Raw genomic sequence first — 16,811 nt, 5'->3', positions numbered from 1 at the left:
TGCATCAGTTAATGACGTATGTAATTCATTACTGTTACTGTCTTATGTCTAGTTGGTATTATTTTTTAAGTTATCTGTTGCGTTTTTATTTTGTGTGATGTATGTTGTTTTGTTTGTGTCTTATTGTAGCACCACTGCCACCGGGTATAAACCCATTTGCAGTTAATAACAATAATTCCAAGTGGTGGGCTGGCCAGTGGCCTAGGTAGATTCATTGCGGCGTGTTGGGGCAGTGTTACCAAGGAGAAACTTTCCAAGGCGTACATTCCGATGTCTGGCATAATTAAAGTGGTTGAAAACGTCTGAGCAATAATGGTAATATTTATAAAGTGTCACTATATTATGTTCCTTTTTAAAGGATGACTTCAAAGTATTACAAATTGATATAAAACTAAATTAAAAACCTTCCATGTGTCTGTAAATACTTTATCAAGAAGAATCAAGAGCTTCATGCATCAGTTGATATAAGAATAACAGAATATACAAAAATTATTAGTTAAATAACAAGAAAGATTTTTAGCAATCTGTAGCGATGTATTCAGTCTGACATTAGATATGAATAATTGCATCAAGGTCCATCAGCTCACATTAAATACAAACAAATCACTGATCAAAGTAATTATAAATATTTTCCAAACCATTTTTTGTCATAGGGTGATATCCAATTGTGACATCCCCCTAAATTGTTCTGTATAACATATTTAAATGTATAATGATTTAAATTCTCCTTTTCTGATCTCTCTTCCTCTTCGGCCATTTCTTGCATCATCTGCTGACTCACTACCTTGGCTGCAAATGGTAATTTATGAGCCACCAACTCTAGGATGGGTTGTACCTGGTAGATGAAAATTAATTATACAGGATGATTCAATATCAGTGAATACTGGTGAACATTCTTGCACCCTTGTACAGAAGGCATGTTCATACACAAAAACCACCTTTCAAGTGTAAGATATGAGGTTTTCACAGCGGTGAGTATGAAGATTTCTGTCTTCTGCGTTGTTGCGCTGTGTAGTCTGGTCGATGTTAACATCGACCAGACTACACAGCGCAACAATCCAGAAGACGGAAATCTTCATAATCATCGCCCTGATGACGGAGGCAGTATGACCTCAGAAACGTTGGTAAACATCAACCAGACTACACAGCGCAACAACCCAGAAGACAGAAATCTTCATACTCTGATGACGGAGGCAGTATGACCTCTGAAACGTTGGTAAACATCTACCAGACTACACAGCGCAACAATCCAGAAGACGGAAATCTTCATAATCATCGCCCTGATGACGGAGGCAGTATGACCTCAGAAACGTTGGTAAACATCAACCAGACTACACAGCGCAACAACCCAGAAGACAGAAATCTTCATACTCTGATGACGGAGGCAGTATGACCTCTGAAACGTTGGTAAACATCTACCAGACTACACAGCACAACAACCCAGAAGACAGAAATCTTCATACTCATCGCCCTGATGACGGAGGCATTATGACCTCAGAAACGTTGGTAAACATCGACCAGACTACACAGCGCAACAACCCAGAAGACAGAAATCTTCATACTCTGATGACGGAGGCAGTATGACCTCTGAAACGTTGGTAAACATCTACCATAATACACAGCGCAACAACCCAGAAGACGGAAATCTTCATACTCATCGCCCTGATGACGAAGGTATTATGACCTCAGAAACGTTGGTAAACATCTACCAGACTACACAGCGCAACAACCCAGAAGACAGAAATCTTCATACTCTGATGGCAGAGGCAGTATGACCTCTGAAACGTTGGTAAACATCTACCATAATACACAGCGCAACAACCCAGAAGATGGAAATCTTCATACTCTTCGCCCTGATGACGGAGGCATTATGACCTCAGAAACGTTGGTAAACATCGACCAGACTACACAGCGCAACAACCCAGAAGACAGAAATCTTCATACTCTGATTACGGAGGCAGTATGACCTCTGAAACGTTGGTAAACATCTACCAGACTACACAGCGCAACAACCCAGAAGACAGAAATCTTCATACTCTGATGGCAGAGGCAGTATGACCTCTGAAACGTTGGTAAACATCTACCATAATACACAGCGCAACAACCCAGAAGACAGAAATCTTCATACTCTTCGCCCTGATGACGGAGGCATTATGACCTCAGAAACGTTGGTAAACATCGACCAGACTACACAGCGCAACAACCCAGAAGACAGAAATCTTCATACTCTGATGGCGGAGGCAGTATGACTCTGAAACGTTGGTAAACATCTACCATAATACACAGCGCAACAACCCAGAAGACAGAAATCTTCATACTCATCGCCCTGATGACGAAGGCATTATGACCTCAGAAACGTTGGTAAACATCTACCAGACTACACAGCGCAACAACCCAGAAGACAGAAATCTTCATACTCATCGCCCTGATGACGGAGGCATTATGACCTCAGAAACGTTGGTAAACATCGACCAGACTATACAGCGCAACAACCCAGAAGACAGAAATCTTCATACTCTGATTACGGAGGCAGTATGACCTCTGAAACATTGGTAAACATCTACCATAATACACAGCGCAACAACCCAGAAGACGGAAATCTTCATACTCATCGCGCTGATGACGAAGGCATTATTACCTCAGAAACGTTGGTAAACATCTACCAGACTACACAGCGCAACAACCCAGAAGACAGAAATCTTCATACTCTGATGACGGAGGCAGTATGACCTCTGAAACGTTGGTAAACATCTACCATAATACACAGCGCAACAACCCAGAAGACGGAAATCTTCATACTCATCGCCCTGATGACGAAGGTATTATGACCTCAGAAACGTTGGTAAACATCTACCAGACTACACAGCGCAACAACCCAGAAGACAGAAATCTTCATACTCTGATGGCAGAGGCAGTATGACCTCTGAAACGTTGGTAAACATCTACCATAATACACAGCGCAACAACCCAGAAGATGGAAATCTTCATACTCTTCGCCCTGATGACGGAGGCATTATGACCTCAGAAACGTTGGTAAACATCGACCAGACTACACAGCGCAACAACCCAGAAGACAGAAATCTTCATACTCTGATGGCAGAGGCAGTATGACCTCTGAAACGTTGGTAAACATCTACCATAATACACAGCGCAACAACCCAGAAGACAGAAATCTTCATACTCTTCGCCCTGATGACGGAGGCATTATGACCTCAGAAACGTTGGTAAACATCGACCAGACTACACAGCGCAACAACCCAGAAGACAGAAATCTTCATACTCTGATGGCGGAGGCAGTATGACTCTGAAACGTTGGTAAACATCTACCATAATACACAGCGCAACAACCCAGAAGACAGAAATCTTCATACTCATCGCCCTGATGACGAAGGCATTATGACCTCAGAAACGTTGGTAAACATCTACCAGACTACACAGCGCAACAACCCAGAAGACAGAAATCTTCATACTCATCGCCCTGATGACGGAGGCATTATGACCTCAGAAACGTTGGTAAACATCGACCAGACTATACAGCGCAACAACCCAGAAGACAGAAATCTTCATACTCTGATTACGGAGGCAGTATGACCTCTGAAACATTGGTAAACATCTACCATAATACACAGCGCAACAACCCAGAAGACGGAAATCTTCATACTCATCGCGCTGATGACGAAGGCATTATTACCTCAGAAACGTTGGTAAACATCTACCAGACTACACAGCGCAACAACCCAGAAGACAGAAATCTTCATACTCTGATGACGGAGGCAGTATGACCTCTGAAACGTTGGTAAACATCTACCATAATACACAGCGCAACAACCCAGAAGACGGAAATCTTCATACTCATCGCCCTGATGACGAAGGCATTATGACCTCAGAAACGTTGGTAAACATCTACCAGACTACACAGCGCAACAACCCAGAAGACAGAAATCTTCATACTCTGATGACGAAGGCATTATGACCTCAGAAACGTTGGTAAACATCTACCAGACTACACAGCGCAACAACCCAGAAGACAGAAATCTTCATACTCTGATGACGGAGGCAGTATGACCTCTGAAACGTTGGTAAACATCTACCATATTACACAGCGCAACAACCCAGAAGACAGAAATCTTCACCTTTCAATTCAACACAAATGCCCCTCACCAGTCTTAATCTCAACATCTGCCAGATGATAGTGCAGTTGGATGGTGACTGACTGGTACACTTCTATTGCACTATTCACTTATGACATTTCAATAATAATAGGAAACACCAATTGCCATACAGCTGTGTGTTCAATCTGTGTATGGCCACTAGTTATGCTCACCAGGAACTTCATACACCAAATTCCAGCATGTAAGATAGGCCCAAATTTAAAAACTATCGATTTTTGACCCACATTTACAAATTTATTTCAGTATTTTTTAATGTATAACTCACCGCTAAAACATGCTTGTCTAATATCAAATCACCTTGTTTTTAAACAAATAATGTAAATGCCCGTAAACAAATATAATGCAGGTGGTAATTTATGCAATAATACAATGATATGCAAATTTTACTCTACAGAAACAATAAATGATAAACTATTATACCTCTCAAGTAGAAAACAGGCAGGAATTGCACAGGGAAACCGCAGTAGTTTCAAATTTGTTGTTCTTTTCATACACATGGGAGAACTTTACATGGAATATACCTTTTATATCATATCAGGAATGTAAGCGTAGCAAGTGGCTGACTACAGCACAAAATACGCGCCTTCCTTGGACCTGGAATCTAGCTCTCCACGCATGTGCCAACAAGATCCTTGAAAGTACACTCCACTGCAATATCTGGACATGTGTGTATGTGCACCCACGCATGTGCCAACAAGATCCTTGAAAGTACACTCCACTGCAATATCTGGACATGTGTGTATGTGCACATGCGCACGGGCAACATACACATGGACTACATATATCTTAAATAATTTATCAGGAGATAGCAATTAAAATACATAACTTACTTCTACAAATTCACACTTTCCTCCCATTTCTATAATGACTCTTCCTGCTTTGACAGGTGTTACATAGTGGTCAATAGGTCCCTTGCCACCACCCATACGCTGACCCAGGCCCTGAAAGGTCAAGAGTGCTTCATTGAACAATAAATTGCACTGAAATTGTATAATATAGTAGCAATAAAAGTTAGTAGGTACTTAATAGTAAAAGCAAACATAAAATTGTCCCCATGTTTAATTAAGCATTACGCCATAAAGGTGTAATAGGAGAGAAGATACAACTCCACATATTCCCAACCTCAGCACTAGATAGAGGTTTGCTGTAAGCTTCACAACCCAGTCGCTTTATCATCAAGGAAAGAGCCTCTGGTATCCATTATAAAGGTATATAAAATAAGTAAACAAACAACTATTAACACTATAAAAAGACACTATTGCAACATGGCAATAGTGTCTTTTTATAGTGTTAATAGTTGTATGTTTACTTATTTTATATTCTAATACACCACACGGTATGCAAAGTTTTAACATTATAAAGGAGTTTGGATGGGCCCCAGAGCAAATGTGATGCAACAGTTAAGAGTAAAATATCTCCCCCTGCTGGGAATGAAACCCTTGTCATCCAGCCTACAATTTATTTTGCATATATTTCTGTATGTTGTAAGTTGTGGGTCCAATAAAACAAATTCTTTGTACAAATATACGTAAGTAAGTTTTTAAAAGTGATTATTTTATATAGTAACAAAAAGCTTTTACACAACTGAGAAGCAATTTATATTTGTATACTGTTCCTTATTAGTTTCTCAATTACAATTTGCATTATATATTATAAAATATATGTAACTTTTATAGAAAAGATAGTCTACCCCAGCTAGCCGATAATGAATTACTTTCACTATCTCTCTCGGAAAATCCCATATGGTGCTCTGCTTCTTGTTACAAAATATTACTGATTGCTATAATGCAACATTATTTTTACTTCTGTCCTCTTAACAAACTTTGGGATATAAATTATGGGTATTACAACAAAGTGCATAATAAATATGAAATGCAGTCTATGATGCTTTATTTATGAGCATGTCATGTACACTAATTCTAACTCCCATCACATTTAAGAAACTTGAAGTAATGCCCATGAAATTAAATTCTGCACTTAAGAAGAAATTCAAAAAGTCTGAACCAAACCCAGCACAGTTACACTGTAAATTAATTATCTCAGTACAGCTAACAAACAGTCTCATGAAGTTACCTTTGTAGTAATAACATATCTTTTATAACATTAAAAAACAAACATTTCAGCCAACTCTGGAAAAATTATGACCACTGGCATGCAATTCACCACAATTCCCAAAAAAGAAAATTTTGAAAGCATCTCAATAATAAACCAGGACATCAGAAGGAATACAAATGTCTCAATGGTCCTCAAACACATACTGCTAACAATATTACATTCAAGAGAATCAGAATAAAACTAAAAATGTTTTAAGGACTTATGACCTATGGACCCATAGACTTGAATCACATCATGACACAGAACAAAAATGGAGCACAGAAAAGGACCTCAAAGAGACCTGTTTCTCAGAATCAAATTTTGATGGTCCTCCAGGTTGGGGGTTGGTCGCAAGGCTAACAATCTTGCACTGTAAAAAGGAAGATGTTTCGAAACCTCGATCAAAGCCTCGGACAGACGGACCTAACAGAGGACCGAATGGAAGAGGAGAATTGAGGAGGCCATGGACCGAATACCGACTGGAGAGCCACTAGAAGAATTAGAAGAAGAAGGTTGAATGGCTGGAGTATTATTATAGTGCCATTACATGAATTCATAAATTCTTGGTTATTCCAGTGCTGCCGAGAGACAAACCAATTATGGTCAAATCACTTACAAATCAGCAACAATAGAAGACAAAGAAAGAGTTGCCAGGTACCTTTTTTGTAATTGGTTGCCATGGTGCATCAATTCTCCATACAGCAAACATTCGATTTTGATCCATCTTTCGTAAAACTCCTAGGCGAACCATTTCAAAATGACCCCATTTCATACGACCTCCACTTAATGCCTATTTTTAAGCACACAAATAAACAAGTAACTTTATGGAATAGGAAAAGTGTCAATAAGGAGATATGAAAAATACATATTTTTTAATAAATGTAATAAAAATGTAAGAAACATAGTATATATTCTTCTATAAAGAGTGTAATTAATAATGCATTTCATTGTTAAAACGCTGTTACTTATTCAATTTCATTAAATGATAATATGAAATGCATTGGGTATTAAAAGAGTATCAGTTAAAATTAATCTCCTGTACAAGAAAAAGTAATAAAGTTAAGAAATAACATTACAAATAATTCTTTGCACAAAAATTATACTTGCATAAAAGTAAGAGAATTATTTCTATTCATTTTACTTTCTAACGATTAGACGCTCGAAAGTGTAACCTAACGTGCATTCAACCTTCTATGTTGTGCCCAATATAACACATAGCATGACATAACCTCTTAGTGATAACCTTGATAATTACAGCTGCATTATCCAACATCAAGAATAGGTAAGGCAAAATATAGCGCAAGTTATTCAGTAATTTGCTCAGCTTGAACACTGCTACACCATTCAAATTTATTACATACTGATCGTGTGAGATCAACTTATTTAAATGTCATTTATACACTATTTTGAATGTCAAACATATTGAAGATTTAGTAGAATTTGAGATGTTTGCAGTGGTGAGTACAAAAATATTTGTCTTCTAAAGAATAGTGCATTGTACTGGTCATCCACAAGTTTAAAATTTGGCACTACATTTTATCATTGTTGCTACTGTTGTCATCATCATCATCACAATCATTGTCATTGTTGTTGTTATTGTTACTACTATTACAACTGTTGTTGTTATTATTTAATATTATTTAACTTTGTCCTACAAGCATCATATTTAGCTGTGCAACTGTAGCAGCTTAAACAGCAATATATCACTCAGAAAATATTGTTAAATGTGATTATACTTACAATAATCCCAAACTGCTGATGAAGAAGAAAATTGTGAACCGTTTCTGGTCCACGCATAAACTTCAGGCTCTTAGTCATCTTTGGAGGTCGCATGTTTCCGTGTATCAGTGGCACTTTATCCATATATCTGAGTTTAGATCTTTCTGGAAACTCAACATCTAAACAGACGAAAATATAAATTAATAGGTAATGTTGCCCCTGTTCCTAACCTTATGATGCATATAAAGAGCATGGGCATAAAGCTCCAAACATTCTAGGTATTAGATGCAAGAAATTCCAGTTCCCTCTCTCCAGTCACATCTCACAGAAATAGTACTGGTACAAATTGGAAAGGGGACTGGGCAAGTACCAAAAGACATTTTGCACATGGTGGTAATGAAAACATGTCAGGAAATGTTTGCACAACATAACAACATACTAAAAACTCCCCAATATCAAATTTCATTAAAAATCTGTTCACTTTTTCTTCAGTTGTTACAAGTGACAAGCAGATTTGGCAAAGCTAGCCGATGCATTTTTGCAACTTAACTGTGAATGCATCTAAAAATCCAAGCAAACATCAACAATTTAACTCTACCATCCATCCTCTCGCCAATCACCTTACTACTTGTGCTATCACACTTGACAATTACATTTTGTACCTGAAATTAATACTATTTGATAAACTTGTCTCACAGGACCTCTGGTGGCATTGTGTAGGTATGAGATGGCCTAATGAAGGTGAAGAGAAATGAAAGGCATATTCCATTTATGTAAGGACAGCAATTATATGCAGCTCATTTCAAACATGCATTCACTATCAAGATAATTTCATTCCACAGGATTTTATTTCACCATTCACCTTATTCATTTAGCAGAAGTAGCATGTACATAATTATAAGTCTGTAACACTTGGGATAGCTTAGTCAGCTGGATTTCATTTCCTGAAAGAGCAGAGATTCTTGTTTGTTTCACCACTGGTGCTGTAATCAGGGTGTGGAGCTCAATCTAGTATAGTACATCTTTACCTTGATGAAAGACTCTTGGGTAACAAGTCGTATCAGGCGGGTGAATGGTAAATGAACCATTTCTTCCACCAATGTTTCGAGAGCAGAAGAAATGGTTCATTCAACATTCAGCCATCTGACACGGCTTGTTGCCCGAGAGTCTTTCATCAACTTCGGTCGCCGCGAAAACTTCACTTTATAAATCTTTACCTGCACCCTTTTATATGCCTTCATGATGATGTGCTTATTCATGTGACAGCCCTGCTTTATGTGTTACCAAGATCTTATGTTACGGTAACAATCAAATATAATTATCTGATTTTTACTTATAACACTAAAGGCGTATTTTCTTCATTTCCATCTTTCAGTATCAATGAGCCAATTTGCCTGCCCCTGGTTTAAATGTACTGCATGCCAACAAACTTACGATCGTACTTCGGTGGTGGTGCAAAATAGTTGACTCCTGCCACTTGTATAATATTTGGTGTGGCATTATTACCTATAAATATAAAACATTTAACATTATCTGATATGATATTAAAACATTTATTCATTATTATTACGTGCATAATTCATGATTCCATCTAAAATTGCAGTTGAACGTACATAGAAGTTTCCTGAAAACATCCACGCGGTAATATTGCATGGTTACTTTACTTATAAATGTTAACGAATAAATGAAAGGTTTATTACTGATGTAAATACTGAGGAACAAAACAGATACATTGACACAATGTCTACGGTTAGCAACACACGTAGCCTACGACGTTAAGTACATATTGTCCTGCCATCTATCAGCATCTACAATGAAACTACTTAATGAAAACTCTGGCGGCCAGTTACATTAACTATTACCCTACATGTTAAACCCCCCCCCCCCCTTAACAATTAATTTTAAAAATATGATGATGACAGTCTTCTTGGATTTTGTACTAAACAGTCTGGCTGCAAACGTCATGGCAATTTCTTGATTATCTCCTATAAATGATCTTCTTATGATTAAAATGTGACCAACATTTCAACTAAAATTTTCCCGGTCTGAAACAGACATTATAAACATGGCGGAATGCTGGAAAGGTAGTAGTATTAGTTCCTTTAGCGTACTGTAACTATTACAGTAAGAAAGAACTTTTTACATTACGTTTTTTTCTTGCCCTTCATGTAACAATAAAAACAATTGTCATGAGGTTTTGAGATAGTTCTGTAAGACAGAATTTAATTTAATATTACTTTCGTTACAAACTTGTCGCATTGCAGCATTGTATCGTCTGAAAGTAATTCTGAAACTCGTCATGTGTTGAATATATATAATCACATCCATAAATCGACTTCTTTCAATTTAATTGTAGTTTATTTAACGACGCTTTTTCAGTAGCGGTCGTGACCTAATTTATGATACTATTCCGGCATTTGCCTGGCGGGACTGAGGAAAACCTAAAAAAGCCGGTCTCTGGACCGAGATTGGAACCCGGGATCTCACGAATACGGAGTGTTAACCACTCCGTTTTCAAAAATGCAATGAATAATGTCCTTGCCAGCTTGAACAAACAAACATTAATTGTTTACAAAACAAACTAATAAAATTTGTTACTACAAAATTTGTATCAATCAAAATATAGGATATGATGATAAAACAATTGAAGAAGTAGAAACAACCACATTTCTTGGCTTACAAATTGACAATAACCTTAATTTGGAAAAAGAAACAAAAAAGAACATATTCAATACATTATCCCTAAACAGTGCTCAGCATGCTTCCATTCCATCTTATGGAATAATTTTTTGGCAGGCACTAAAAGGAATTATTTGAGTTTGATAATCTTCCACTAGTCAGCTTATTCTTGCTATCATTATCATTAATAGTGACAACAGAAACATTTCAAAAAATCTGTTGTCCACAGTACAAGTACAAGATGCAGTTATAACCTTCCATGTTCCACATCCTTTACTTAGACCTATAAAGGATCTATTCAATACAAATAAATTCCATCATGTTTATACATAAACTTAAATGAGTCACTGCACTGTCAATGAAGTGGTGATATGTTTGAAGTTGTTACTTTTGATAATGATATATAATGCTTCATATCTTATTTTCAGGAAGTGAAACAGTATCAAACCTGCCTCTGCAAATGTCATTATACTTTAATGTTATTTTCTTCCCAGTTTGGCTGATAACAGTTATAATCATGTTGCAATTGAAGGTAAATAACTCCAAGTATATAATTAAATTTGTGTTGTAAGCCATGATGTGTTTCATCCAAATGTAATCATTCACTCAATGTAATAATAATCCACCCATTTTATATATATATATATATATATCTAAAAATAGTTCTTTGCATATTTACAAGAAAGTGGCATTTGGTTCGGAAATTAATGAATGTCTTCTATATTTGGTGGCTGAACTAAGCAAAATTCTACTATCCCATTGCTGATTATTACTGTTCTAATAGTGTAGCATGTCAGTCATTGCTCATGTCAACACAGCATGGTGCATTCAGTTACAAATGGAGGAAATAGCCTCAGATTTGTTGAATACTTGGACATGTGATGTGGGGTAGTTATCCAAGTAAGGTCAAATATCCTCATACCACAGAACTATTTTTAAGTAAAGTATTATATTATTCTGCAACTGGACATGTATATAGGAAAATGTAAGCATAATAAAAAAGGACAGTGTGTCAGTTATGATAGCTGGAAAATTAGGTTGGATCTAGTGAGTGTCCAGGTTATATAAGATAAGAATAATTTTCTCAGCTGAGTAACTACCTTGATTTCATAAGAACCCTACACCATTTAATTAGACTGGATACTTTTAAATTTACCTAATCTCTCCCAACATATTATACACTGTTCTGTTTTTACATTAATGTACAGCTTTGTTGGTTCACACATCAGCAGAATGTTATTTAGGTAAGATGGACAAACAGGTAAATTTGATCTTTATTTAATTAAGTGAAAATTAAAACAGGTACATACTATTACTATAAAATTGAGATCAAATTCCAGTTACTGCATCATGTAGTAAGTAGTATTTTGGAACAAATTAAGTGCCACTCTTTTATTATAAATCAGACAGAGAAGCTGCACTAGTTCGGAAACTAGCACCCCCCCCCCCCCCCCCCAACACACATGAATTAAATGTTCACATTTGCAATGAAGAAAATGTAAGACACACACACATGTATAAACAGTGTTTATAGAAACAAAGGTGCCAATACAGTTAACTTGCTGTAGTTAATTCTCTAAAATATCTTTTTGACATGATGCTTGAACAAAAAACAGCTTTACCTCAGTGAGAAGTTTAGCCTTTTTTGACCTTCTGTTTTTCCCTCAGTTTTACAAATAGATTTATACTTTTGTTTCATTTTTTGGCACTTGTGGGTTATCAGGACACATCACTTTAAAAATAGGTAGGTTAGGGTAGGGTTGTTGTTATCTGTTAGTTCGTTTAGTTATTTATTGCTGTCCACACACATTAACCTAACCTAACATATTTTTAAAGCGATGTGTCCCGATAACCCACAAGTACCCATTTTTTTTCTGTAAATAAGTTGCTGAAATGTCATACTATTGCATACAGCCAGAAAATAGTCTGCCCATCTGTATGTATGCCTGTGAGTGTATATGCATGCATAGGCTATATGTGTATGTGTGTTGTTTATGGGTAGTGTGGGGCAGTGCACACATTAGACAGCTGGGACAGTTTTGTATTTAGTCACTTGTATATTATTATACTATAAAGATTTTTTCAAAAAAGTAGAGGAGAGTCATTCAATAAATTTAACATCTGCTACGTAATATTTTACAACCATCAGATATTGAAATTCCATCGATCAAACGAGAATATTAAATTGTAGGAATTTTTTTGACTTTTGCCTTTCTATGTCATAAGCATAAGAGGTAATATGTGTATAGGTGTGAAAAATTGACAGTACACATTTTCTCTTAATTATATTGCTTGCTTAAAATATATCCGTTGATTTCCATGGCCTATTACAGGACATTCTTTGAAAGATGACATGGATAAACAAGCACATATTGCCTTACATAAAGGCATATCTGTATATTAGCTATGTACAATGAGAAGGAAACACTGCTTTATAACATGTTTTAATTTCAGTATGAATGCTTAAGCCACATATATCGCTTCACAGTGGTGACTGTTTTAATTGCTGTGATTGGCATCGAGTGCCTGCGTCTGTATATGGGCTACTTGGGCAACCTTACAGAAAAAGTAATTTAAACTTATTACTAATGTCACTTATGTTAGATTCATTATGAAGGGAACACTCAGATAAATGATATAGACAAAAATGAATCACACCTAACAGTTGTTAATTAGAGTTTCTTTTCTAATGGTATTGTGGCCCAGTTAGCCATGTATATACTACAGTTCAGAAATCATTAGCTAAACATGAAACAGATTTGTGCGGGGGTCATTAGACCAGATGAAACAACCTGTTTATATCCATATTGCCTTGTCTTTTGGGTCCTGCTTCTCTAGACTTTGAAATGAAAAAAACTGACAGCACGAGTAAACACACACAATTGACTAATATATCCAGCACTGTTATCACATGCAATGTCATGCAGTTCTGAATAAAGTGCACAATGGCTATTTGTGAGCATCTACAGAATATGGGAACAGGGGTAATAAATATAAAAAACACTCACTGTTAAATAAATACGAAGATAAAGTGATTTCCATAGCAAAGAATACATCACGAGTATAAGTAACGTAAGTGGTAGATGAAAGTGACTGGTCAGTCAGTTTCATGTATTGACTTGTTTTATTCACAAAAATTATTCTTATTGAATAGAAGTTAAAGTAGGCCCCAGTCATTCTGGGCATAGTGGTGAAAAAAATAAGTTCCCATTTCACCTTCCAAGAACTGAAATCCTGCCACCCAAGCTACAACCAGTAATTCTAATGACTGTTACATACTTCTGTCATAAACATGAAAAAATACATTTAAATGTTTACTAGTGACATTTTAATTAATATTTGATGTTTGTCACGAATATTTTGATGGGACTGACACTGTGCCCTATTATAAATTTTAATTGAAAGAGAACATTTATTCAAGTATTGCAGTTTTCTTCGATATGAAATTAACTGAATTAACGTTTCACACAGATACCTGAATTAGCTGGCTTCTGGATGCTATCACTGCTTCTGCAATTGCCTCTACAGCTGTTCTTGTTTGTGAATGAAGAGACCGTGCCATTACCAATTGAACGTGCTGTACAGGGAGTAATGCTGTCATTCTTAGCAGTACAATTGGTTTCTGGATTTGTTGCCCTCAGACATGCTTCAAAGCATCAGGCTTATCATTTCCATGTTATGCAGTTCCAAGCCATGCCTGATTCTGTGAGTCGGCTTGATCTTGCCTACAAACTGGATTGAAATATATCTGCTGTATAAAGTATACGCAAATATCAAGCCCTGACATTGAAGGCAGAATGTTCCTCTGAAAATGTAGTACAAGTCCACATGGCATTACTAGAACCTCAGATCTCATTAATAAATACTTTTTCAAGATAAAGAGGTGTATCATGGAGACTGGCCGCATCTTTTATGTGTGTGTGTGTGTGTGTGTGTGTGTGTGTGTGTGTGTGTGTGTGTGTGTGTGTGTGTATATATATATATATATATATATATATATATATATATATATATATATATATATATATAATTAGTACTCCATGGACCCACTAGATGAAGCTGGTTCTTATCACTATCCAGCAGACCCTATAGAACATTTCTTTTGCCTGAAGATTGAGCCAGTCAATGAAATATTTTATGATGATAATGTATAATGTCAAAAGAAAATACTCCTTTGACAATACTAAACCACTATCAAAAGCCATTAGAACCACTGTCTATTTATCTCACAGTACTTCTATTCAATATAAATTTTTTATGAAGCACAAATATTTATATATGCAAGCTAATTTCTAGATATTTAAAACATTTTATTTTAACATAATAACAGCTATGAGGCCACTAGACATGCAGCAAGATCTCATAAATTTTTCAGCGCTGGGACCAAAAAACAATGTCAAATTAAATAAATTATAATTAATATGTAACTCACCACAGACTCATCAACTGGAGTTGCTACTGCTGGCATCAGTATTTTACTGGAATGGAAATAAACAAACACTAGTTCCAAAATTTGTTAAATTCTTAGATTTCTCTAGATTAACACCAATTTTAGCCAATCATGTTAAATCATCGTTTTTTAACGAGTCAGTTTTAGGTATAATTGGAACAGACTTGCAGAAGTGCATTAGTATTAGTACTGCCACGTCTGTCAGTATGTTACAACGAGAACAGCTGAACAGGTCCTCATGAAATATGATACTGAGAAGTTTATCTAAAATTTCTACAATAATCCAGTCTTAGGCAAAATCAGGCATTTTACATTAAGATATATATGTATATCTCTATGCAAAAAGTGACTAGGTAGGGAATCCCCAGCCAGACGGGTTACCATGCGATCATATGGAAAAATCCTTTTTGATATCACCTAGGAAGACAGTTACCATGTAGTAATGTGAGGCATGCCCAACTCTGACCTTACAGTCTAATTAATGACTGCCCTGGAACTTAGTGGTGGAGTCAGCTAAGGCTCTGAGGTACCCTTCATTACTGCCCACCCCAGATCTATGGGATTGAGGCCAACCAAGACCATTGGATCCTCATCATTATTTCCCATACATACTGTGTCGGGGTTCGCAGTGGCCGCGCGGTCTGAGGCATGGGCCTTGTGCCGCTTGGTCGCTGGGACCGTGGGTTCGAATCTCACTCAAGCCATGGATGTTTATCCACGTTTTTCTGTGTTGTGCTGTCCTGTGTACAGGTAGAAGCCTTGCGACGGGGCTGATCTCTCGTCCAAGGAGTCCTACCGAATGTTTATAGATCAAGCCAACAAAAATTTTGGACCTGCAGTGCTCAGGCACTTGAAGAATGGGTCGTTCCCAGTATCAGTACATACTGTGTCTGTGGGGTGGAGCCACCCTAAGATTCTTGGACCCCATTTACTACAGCTTGCCTGGAGTCTGTAGTGGGGCAGGGGCCCTTTCTATATGCATGTTTGCAAGTAAAAGTGTGCCTGTTAGCTTTCATATGTTTCTCTGTACACACACATGTAACAACATGAGAACTGGTGAACTTCTGTGAAATTTTACTAATATTTATTGACACTCCAATTTTGGTTTGGGCACTGTTCATAAAGGCCTATACATGGAGGTGACTCAGTGGGGAATCTCCATGACATCAACACCCAGATAGATGCTCTGCCTATGTAAAGGCTACTGCCTCATCAAATCTGACATCATTAGCACCATTAACAAAGGTTAATGGCAAAATGATGGTGAACGAATCACTATTGTTGTGCTATATGTACATTTACAATCTTGTTTTCTGTACAATCATTGTATCTGTTAGTCACAATTATACTAAATACAGACAATAAAATGGTAGTATGGTGAATGTGAAAGTTTTTCTCTGTTAAGAGAGTCCTTGTACATCTTGAAAACTAATTTTTGCATTGTAATAATAGCTTTTATAACACTGTCATCTGCACCTGTGCATGTTAATATGGAATACACTATAAAGCTGTAAAGATTCTGTCCACATCCAGCTTGAAAGAACTGGCTGCTTCTCATCCCTTTCCTCTTACATCATTTACTCTGTGTTTAGAGCCATGGCTCACCATACATTTAATTCAATGTGGTCATCTTTTGGTACTTCAGGACTGCCCATGTAGCTTTCTCATCATTGTCATGGTGGTTTTCCTGTTCCGCA

The 16,811-nt window shown here is 36.8% G+C and overlaps 2 protein-coding genes across 4 annotated transcripts; one reads left to right on the top strand and one right to left on the bottom strand.

Annotated features, from left to right (window-relative positions):
• Window positions 1-303: 303 nt before the first annotated feature.
• mRpL16 (mitochondrial ribosomal protein L16) lies at window positions 304-9,782 on the bottom strand. 3 transcript variants are annotated; one of them, XM_087351027.1, is made up of 6 exons: window positions 9,599-9,778; window positions 9,428-9,491; window positions 8,007-8,164; window positions 6,925-7,056; window positions 5,003-5,113; window positions 304-835 (listed from the first exon to the last, which is right to left on the bottom strand). In XM_087351027.1, exons 1-6 carry the CDS (start codon window positions 9,617-9,619, stop codon window positions 620-622), a joined length of 702 nt encoding a protein of 233 aa, XP_087207153.1. In that variant the 5' UTR covers window positions 9,620-9,778; the 3' UTR covers window positions 304-619. The 3 variants fall into 3 exon arrangements, with proteins under 3 accessions (XP_087207153.1, XP_021914865.1, XP_087207154.1); XM_022059173.2 differs by having other exon boundaries at window positions 9,420-9,491; window positions 9,599-9,776; XM_087351028.1 differs by lacking the exon at window positions 6,925-7,056 and having other exon boundaries at window positions 9,420-9,491; window positions 9,599-9,782.
• Window positions 9,783-10,010: 228 nt separating this feature from the next.
• On the top strand, window positions 10,011-16,496 carry LOC110827466 (transmembrane protein 17). The gene is made up of 4 exons (XM_022059175.2): window positions 10,011-10,069; window positions 11,093-11,196; window positions 13,119-13,232; window positions 14,136-16,496. Exons 1-4 carry the CDS (start codon window positions 10,051-10,053, stop codon window positions 14,403-14,405), a joined length of 507 nt encoding a protein of 168 aa, XP_021914867.1. The 5' UTR covers window positions 10,011-10,050; the 3' UTR covers window positions 14,406-16,496.
• The last annotated feature ends 315 nt before the right edge of the window (window positions 16,497-16,811 follow it).

Source organism: Zootermopsis nevadensis, unplaced genomic scaffold, assembly GCF_977971745.1.
Source record: "Zootermopsis nevadensis isolate Lab colony 2312 unplaced genomic scaffold, Znev_1.0 Znev_ptg000018l, whole genome shotgun sequence".
Classification (NCBI taxonomy): Eukaryota; Metazoa; Arthropoda; class Insecta; order Blattodea; family Termopsidae; genus Zootermopsis; species Zootermopsis nevadensis.
Note: the sequence above shows the minus strand (reverse complement) of the source record. Positions and strands in the feature narration are given on the sequence as shown.

Excerpts from the sequence above, each read along its gene's own strand:
- mRpL16 (XM_022059173.2), bottom strand. The coding sequence starts at position 9,638 with ATGCAATATTACCGCGTGGATGTTTTCAGGAAACTTCTAT. Across the intron at positions 8,165-9,419 it reads ACCACCACCGAAGTACGATC|ATGTTGAGTTTCCAGAAAGA; the intron begins GTAAGTTTGTTG and ends TCGTCTGTTTAG. Across the intron at positions 836-5,002 it reads GAAAGTGTGAATTTGTAGAA|GTACAACCCATCCTAGAGTT; the intron begins GTAAGTTATGTA and ends TTCATCTACCAG.
- LOC110827466 (XM_022059175.2), top strand. Across the intron at positions 11,197-13,118 it reads TAATCATGTTGCAATTGAAG|TATGAATGCTTAAGCCACAT; the intron begins GTAAATAACTCC and ends TTTTAATTTCAG. Across the intron at positions 13,233-14,135 it reads TGGGCAACCTTACAGAAAAA|ATACCTGAATTAGCTGGCTT; the intron begins GTAATTTAAACT and ends CGTTTCACACAG.